The sequence below is a fragment of the Otolemur garnettii genome, unplaced genomic scaffold (assembly GCF_000181295.1).
Source record: "Otolemur garnettii isolate 467f Iridium unplaced genomic scaffold, OtoGar3 scaffold00058, whole genome shotgun sequence".
NCBI lineage: Eukaryota > Metazoa > Chordata > Mammalia > Primates > Galagidae > Otolemur > Otolemur garnettii.
Genome location: NW_003852453.1, coordinates 8,141,850 through 8,150,115, shown reverse-complemented (window position 1 = coordinate 8,150,115; position 8,266 = coordinate 8,141,850). Strand labels below are relative to the sequence as shown.

Sequence of the window (8,266 nt, the reverse complement as noted above, 5' to 3'; positions counted from 1 at the left end):
ACTTAATTAAACAAAAAAGCTTCTGTGCAGCTAAGGCGACAACAACCAAGGCAAATAGAAAACCTTTGGAATGGGAAAAGATATTTGCATATTATAAATCACACAAAGGCTTGATAACTAGGATCTACAGAGAACACAAATTAATCAACAACAACAACAAAAAAGCCAACAATCCCATATACCACTGGGTCAGAGACAGGAATAGAACCTTCTCTAAGGGAGACAGATGAATGGCTAACAAACATATGAAAAAATGCTCATGGTCTGAGGTTGTAGTGAGCTATGATGCCATTGTAGTCTGCTCAGGGCAAAGGGTGGGACTCTGTCTCAACAACAACAACAAGAAAAAGAAATAGAGAAACTTTCTCTGAGAGGTTGGATTTTGAGTGATTTTTAGTTCATTTTCATTTTTTCTGCATTTTATAAATTTCTTACTGAATCTGAGGGGGTAAGACTGGTAAAATTTCTCCACCAGTCTTACTTGGATCCTGGTTCTTTCCCTCTTAGGGTGACTGCTCTCAAGACATTATAACCCATGCAAAGTGCTGATCTATAGGTCTGGGCAGCCCCTGAGTTACTCCTAATGGAGCTGGGCCTGGTGGCTCCAATGATCCAATCAGTAGGAAAACTGGCATTTTCTTGGGTCTTGGACAAGTGGGCTTTGGTGGTGAGAGAGGAAGGCAGAGGAGGGGAACGGAGCAGTCAGGACAGAAGCAAGGTCACATTCCATGTCCCCTTCTCATCCTTGCCACTACCTTAAAGCCTTAAAGCTTTAGCCCTCCTTGGGACAGGCAGGAAGCAAATTATATGAGGAGACATTGAAATATGAAGCCCTGAGTTTTATGGTTTCCTGAGAAACAAGAGATGGATTATTCTCTCTCTGCCTGTGTTTGGATGTAAATATCCTTGTTTTAGATAAGCAACTTGAATAGGTTTCACTCATCTCAGAAACGAGTGGGGGGAAAAAAGGTGCTGGAAATGATTGAAATCAGGCTGAATAGAAGAGGTTCTCTAGTGACTGAGCACTAGTGTGTTGTTAGCAGTGAAAGGGAGCAGGGAAAATGGATGGAGAGAGATTTTCACATGTGTGAATGTGTCAGGAGGCGATGGGACCCAGTGTCCCTGTAATAATAGCTATTTTAAATCGATCAACCTGGAGTTTCAACAATCACTTATTCAGCATTCATTCATTCATTCACTTATTCAACAAATACCTGCTCAAATCCCAGTGCTTTCTTAATTACTTATGCAGCCCTCAGCAAGACACTGAGCTTTCCTGAAATAGTCTCTCGACTGTGCTGGTAACTAGGGGTTTCTGTCGTGGTCGTGGGCCTTGATACCATCCAGGTGTGTCTGTTAATATGAACTGTGCATGATGTCTTCTCAGATGCTGGAGCCCCCACCTACATGTATGAGTTTCAGTACCGCCCAAGCTTCTCCTCAAACATGAAACCCAAGACGGTGGCAGGGGACCATGGGGATGAGATCTTCTCTGTGTTTGGAGCCCCATTTTTAAAAGGTAAATGCTCTGGGGTGGTGCTTGTGGCTCAATGGGTAGAGCGCCTGCCCTATATACTGAGGGTGGTGGGTTCAAACCCAGCCCCAGCCAAACTGCAGCAACAACAACAAAAAATAGCCAGGCGTTCTGGCAGGTGCCTGTAGTCCCAGCTACTCAGAAGGCTGAGGCAAGAGAATCGCCTAACCCCAGGAGTTGGAGGTTGCTGTGAGCCACGTGAGGCCACAGCACTCTACTGAGGGTGATAAAGTGAGACTGTACCAAAAAAAAAAAAAAAAAAAAAGGTAAATGCTCTTTGCTGTCTGTGAGTATAGAGTTAGGAGATCTGGGGTCCAATCTTGCGTTGAAGGCCTTGAGCAAGTTTCTCCTTCTCTCCTGGTCTGAGTTTCCCAATTCACTGTAACAGGGTTGTATGACAACTGGACAGTTCTCAGTCTTCCTCCATCTCCCACAGGAATGAAGGAGGATGTGCACACATGTGGCCTCAGCCCGGGTCACTCTAGAATCGTGGCCTGTGCCACCAGTAATGCAGGTCGTTGGTCACATGCAAGGCCCTGCTCTAGGGCCAGAATGTCACCAATATTTCTCTCACAAGAGGGTATCAGAATGTGAGTGAAGTTAAGGTTAGAATCAGAATATAAGTGAGGTTAAGGTTAGAATGGGTGTTAACCTTGAATTGGGTCTAATGTGTGTCCGTCCCTTTTTCTGTCTGTCCATTTATCAAATCTCATTTGTTTAACTTAAAAATATTTAATGTCATGATGTTTTAAAGGAAACCTTTCACAAACAGCTTCAGCACCTTAACTCTCAGTAGTAATAGACGACCTGTGACCCACTTCATGGCTGTTCATGTTACCCCAGGGCCTCTGGGCTTCTCTCAGTCAGGTGATTACTTAGGACCATTACAGCTCTGTTACTTTTCAGACTAAGAAAATGTGGGTGGGTGTAGGAGACCAAGAAGAGAAGCCCTGGGAGGTGGGGCTGCTGTTAGGACACCCTGAGGTTTGGCATTGGGACCCTGAGTGGGGAGAAAAGGGCGGAGGTCACAGCACAGAAGGCAGCCAGCGTTGGTGGTGGACTGGACTCCCACTGCTGAGTCCTAGAACAGTCACTTCCAAACTCTCAGCACACTGCAGTTAGCCAGCAGTGTGTATGGAGGAAGGACCAAGACTCTGTGTTTGTGACAAGCTCCCAAGTGACTCTAACCCTGCTAGCCCATTAATGAAACTTTGAGTAATGACATCTTGTTTTCTTGTTCCCACAGAGGGGGCTTCAGAAGAAGAGATCAGACTTAGCAAAATGATAATGAAATTCTGGGCCAACTTTGCTCGGAACGGGTAAGGCTGGTGGCAAAGGTGGGGCAGGGTCTGTGGGGGCAGGGCACATCTATGCGGAAGGCTGAAGTTTGAATGATCGAGCTTTCCACCCTGTGACCATAGTGTTCCGACCATGGGATCTGTCTGAAATGGTCAGGCTGCCCTAAGAGGTGGTCAGCTCCCCATCTCTGCGGATTTACTAGCCTCTTGGCAGAGATGAGCCAGGAGACCCCTGAAAATCTTGGATGAGTGCTGGGGACACACAGCAGCTTTAAGGGGTTTCTATCTGATTCTGTTGCCAGGAACCCCAATGGGGAGGGACTGCCCCACTGGCCAGAGTACGACCAGGAGGAAGGGTACCTGCAGATTGGCACCACCACCCAGGCAGCCCAGAAGCTGAAGGACAAGGAAGTGGCTTTCTGGAACAAGCTCCTGGCCACAGAGGCAGCGGTGAAGCCATCCCAGATAGAGCACCTTGATCTGTGAACAGAAGGCCCCACCAGCCTCCAGAGCCTGGAGGAGCCACAACAGGGGTGTCCCACAGATGGTGACTGTGGGTCAGAGAGGTGTCTCATTGTGGAGTCTGGGGGAATTGTTCCTGGGGGGTGGACACACAGGCCAGGGAGGGGCAGTTTTTGTACTTGTGACCTCAGTTGTGGAAATAAATGTTTTTTTGGAGGCCAAATCGGTGTTTGTGTCTCGGGCTAGAGATGAATGCACCCTCCCCACAGAGAGCAGAGTGGAGACAGGGGCCCATCAGTGGGAAGGTGCCTCTGTCGGAGGTGGCTTGTCCTCTCCACACACAGCCCCAAGAGGCTGGGCCTGGGAGGTAGTAAGGTGGTAAGGGAGGGCACTCTGCATGTGCCCAGTATCTCTGAGCCCCCAGTGACTTGCAGTAACAGGTTTCGAGATGGCCAGAGTGCAGCCTTCCTCCCTCAGTTTGGAGTCCTCCATGGAGATGGGGTGGTAAGGCTGAGCATGGAGCTGGACCACGGGAAGAGGGAGAGGTGCCATGGGGACCCCGTGCAGTGTCACATGGCCTTGCTGCCTCCTCCTCAGGTCTGCGGTACCTTCCTTAGCACATGCAGTAGCCCCAGTCCTGCCCCTACCAGGAGTCTGTCTCTGGTGAACTCCTGTGTGACCTGGACCCCTTCAGACTTATTGCTGATGAGTTTGAAATAAACCCTTGAAGGGTCATCCTCAAACTATCTCTTTGAGAATCTCAGGGGTAATTTCTGGATTCTGCTGGAATGTAAAACATTTAAGTAGTGTTGATCCTATCCTAATAGCAAGAAGAATCTGGAGTATGTTAAATCCTTACTTTTCCTGCACAGAAGAGCTGAAATTGCAAAGCAAATGATCACCTTGTAACCTAAGGAGGTGAGGCCTTTGGAGGAGATGTGGGAGGCAAACACTGGATTTCTTTCAGGCCACCTACGGGGTAAAGACAAGGTCACGATAATCAGTAGAACCTCTCCAAATTGTAATCAAGCACTGAAGATGTGGGATAGTAGGAGAATACAAAATCCCTGAGGATCACAGACATAAGGGAGGATTTAAATGCACACAGGTTTCTCTCCATGGGCCTCTATCCATTGTTCCTGAGGAAGGCAGGAGAAATCCTGTGTCCAGGGGTGCAGGGTGAGGCTGCTATGAATATACTGTCCCATGGAACAAAATCCTTAACCTTTGGGTAAAGACCACCTAACTTTGCTTCCCTCTAGGCACTAGTGAAGACCTATCAAGGTTTAAGATAAGGAAAAATGGAAATCCCATGGGCGAAGGACAGAGAAGATTGGTCCTTCATTGGTCTTTACTGCCAGGCCGAGGCCAAATACCAAGAAAGCCTCATCAGCAAGAATAAGGAATGCAGGGTCTGCCTAAGAGTGAGGCGAGGCCAAGATGAGACTTACCGCTCCTGGTGGTCCCCAGAATTAGCAAGTACAAAATAACAGAAACACCTGCTGCGTGAGAGAGGATGCACACAGTAGGGCCTCTCTAAAGAGCAGGTGCACAGGGCCAGCCTGCAGTCGAGGAGCAGAACAAGGTACCAAGAAAGCCCTTCAGAAAACCCACCTTGACACAAGCACACCAGAGGAGGCACAGGCACAAGGTAACATCAGAAGAATTTGAAGCCAGTGGTGCAGTTCTAATAACCATAGCAACACCACAACCAAGCCCTGCTCCCCTCCAGACCATAATGACTCCATTCCCAACATGCGCGCGTGCGTGCGCACACACAGACACACATACACATGTATGCGTTCACATATGCAGACTTGCAGAGGACAGACCATGTCTGCTTCTAGTCTCAAATACTGTTTACTTCAGTCTCTGATCTCTTACACACCACATCAAGCATTGAAAGGGGGTGCACATGTTTTGGTTCCATTATTGGTTTTTGTACATTTGAAGCCAAAGTTACAAGTGTGCCCCTCACCCAGAATGCGTCCATTGTACCAGTCACGTGTAAACTCACCCAGCCCCTCCTCCCCTCTCACCTGCTTGATTCTTGCTAAGTTCTGTCTCCATATATGCACATAAGCATTGATTGACTAGATCCAGTTGAATATTGAGTACATTGGAGTTTGTTTTTCCGTTCTTGTGTTAGTTACTTGACTTAGAAAAATGGTCTCCAGTTCCATCCAGGTTGCTACAAGAGATATTAGCTCACCATTTTCAATGGCTGAGTAGTAGTACCCCATCATATACATTTACCACATTTTATTAATTCACTCCTGTATTATTGATGGGCACTTGGGTTGCTTCCACATCTTTGAGAGTGTGAATCATGCTGCTTTAAACATTTGAATGAAAGTGTCTTTTTGATATAATGTCTTTCCCCACCCCCTTTAGGAAAATACCTAGCAGGGGGACTAATGCTTTCCATAGAGCTTGCACTAGTTTGCACCCCCCCCCCAGCAGTGTGTAAGTATCCCTCTCTCTCCATCCCCACACCAGCATCTGCTGTTTGGAACTTTGGAATGAAATGCCATACTCACTGGAGTTAGGTGGTATGTCATTGTGGTTTTGGTCTTCTTCATAAATTCTTTTCTGAGGCTGATATTTATAAGTGTTTCACCAACATTTTCTTCTAGAATTCTTCTAGTTTCATGCCTTAGGTTAAAGTCTTTTATCTATTGAGAATTAATTTTTGTGGGTGATAAGAGTTGTAGATCCTATTTCTGTCTTTTACACGTGGCTGTCCAGTTTTCCCAGCACCATTAATTGAAGAGGAATTCTTTTCCCCAGTGTATATTTTTATTTCCTTTGTCAAAAATCAGATGGGAATATGAGGATGGTTTTATCTCTGGATTCTCTGTTCTGGTCCATAGGTCGATGTCACTGTTTTTGTGCCAGTACCATACTGTTTTTATTACTGTAGCCTTGTAGTATAGCTTGAAGTCTGGTATAGTGATGCCTCCTGCTTTGTTTTTATTACATATGGTTGCACTGGCTATCTGGGGCCTTTTCTGATTCCATACAAAGCCTAGAACTAGTTTTTCGAGATCTGTGAAAAATGCCATTGATATTTTAATGAGAATTTCTCTGAATCTATAAATCACTTTTGGTAGTATCGCTGAAAGAGCAGTGGGGAGATCCTTGCCAGCTCAACAAGTGAATACAAATATCTGTTTTGAATTTCCATGTCTTGGTGTGTGGGCTGTTGGTCTACAAAGACATTTTAGGTGTAGCATGACGAGCCCTTGGATCCTGGTTGGTGGGATAGAGGGGGACGGAGGACTGGCTCATTCTCCCCTCACTCCTGTACCCGCCCAGATGTGCTCCTGGCCTGTGTCCGGAGGAGCACAAACAGGGAAAGACCAAACAGTGATTGTGGGTGTCTCAGAAGGGCTACAGCTTCCTTCCACCTGCCCACAAGCCCCAAGGCATCCTAGAGATTTTGTCCCTCTCATGATCTTCCAAGGTAAGAACCCAAAGCCAGCATCAGCAGAACCTGGGATCTGGGCTCTCCAGTTTTTTGAGAAGCTTTTGTGATTCATTCTTGCTGAGTCCTGTGTGAACCTGAAAGGCCAAGCTTTCACATGCAAGGGACTTAACTGTCCTTGGAAAGGAGAGCTCCCCTTCCACCCTCCCATGAGTGTTGAGGAGGTTCCCACCCAGACTCATGCTACTAGTCTCTCCAAATGGCTTGGCTGCCTCTGCCAGCTTGTACTTTTGGAAACGCCCTTGTTCACCTGCCCATTGTCCCAGGGTGAAATTTATTCCCTTTAGTTTGCAATCACCCTCTCTGTCCTCCACTCACACGCCCTGTCCAGCTGGACTCCCTCATATCCCCCAAACCTCCCTTGTTCCACTGCTGATGTTTTATGTGCTTCTCAAAATACTTCCTAATACTTAAAGCTCAGTGCCATCAGGAGATGCCACAGACAGTTCTGGGCACTGATGCAGATGAACATTGGTAATTCTCAGGGGAAGCAAGCACAAAACACCCCTCTATATGGAAGACCACTCAGTGCACTCAGATGTTTGTAATATAATCTATAGTTTGAAACTCCCGAGCCTTCTTTACATGATAGTGATCATGTGACAGGCTGAGTTCTTACTCATGAACCCTGGGTGGGAGTGAGGAATGCCATGACCAGTCCTGGTGCATAAAACCCTACCTCTCTCCTTCCACCACACTCCTCCCTCTTTGAGCTGGCTGTAGTCAACACCCCAGACAACTATAGAAACCATAACTGAAGGACAGCGAAGCCATCATAGCCTAGATCAGGGTTCAGCAAACTACAACCACAGGGCCCATAGTCTCTGTTTAAAAATACAGTTTTATTGAAACACAGCCATGCCCATTTACTTATGTGCTGTCTGTGGCTGCTGTCTCTACCACAGTGGAACTGAGTAGGCACCACATAGACTGACTGTGTGCTCTGCAAAGTCTTAAGGGCTTACTACGTGGTTCTTTAGAGAAAAAAGTTGCCAACGCCCCAGCCTAGATCCCTGTATGATCTTCTGGAGGACAGCCACCTTGTGGACCCAAACACCATTCTAATTCTTTATATAAACAAAAATTATGCCATTGGAGTTCTGGGGCCATTGGCTACTATAATTTATTCTTACTAATAATGTATTCTGACTCAGCAATCCCAGAGTGACTCCCTACCATAGATGCCCTGAATGCCAGCCATTTGTGCAGTGAGGATGACCACTTGTGTCCTTTGAGAGTACGAATCTCCCTTCTGGGACCCACCTCCAGGCCAAAATTTCCCCCAGATGCTCTGAATCAGTTAGTCTGGGGACTGAATTGGCCCCTGGAAGTCTGACTCCCTAATTACTACAAAGCATCAAGGGCCTTAGAGGGTCTCAATGTAATATAATTTCTGCCCCATGATCTAAATGTTGAAAAGAAGTTCCCTGAGGCTCAAGGAAAGGGCTGCAGTGATGAAGACCTTTCTCAGAGCTAGTGCTGGTC

The 8,266-nt window shown here is 46.8% G+C and overlaps 1 protein-coding gene across 1 annotated transcript; it reads left to right on the top strand.

Annotated features, from left to right (window-relative positions):
* The first annotated feature begins 1,387 nt into the window (after window positions 1-1,387).
* LOC111726238 (liver carboxylesterase 1-like) lies at window positions 1,388-3,511 on the top strand. The gene is made up of 3 exons (XM_023514753.1): window positions 1,388-1,519; window positions 2,781-2,853; window positions 3,135-3,511. The coding sequence occupies exons 1-3, from the start codon at window positions 1,408-1,410 to the stop codon at window positions 3,316-3,318; spliced, it is 369 nt and encodes a 122-aa protein (XP_023370521.1). The 5' UTR covers window positions 1,388-1,407; the 3' UTR covers window positions 3,319-3,511.
* The last annotated feature ends 4,755 nt before the right edge of the window (window positions 3,512-8,266 follow it).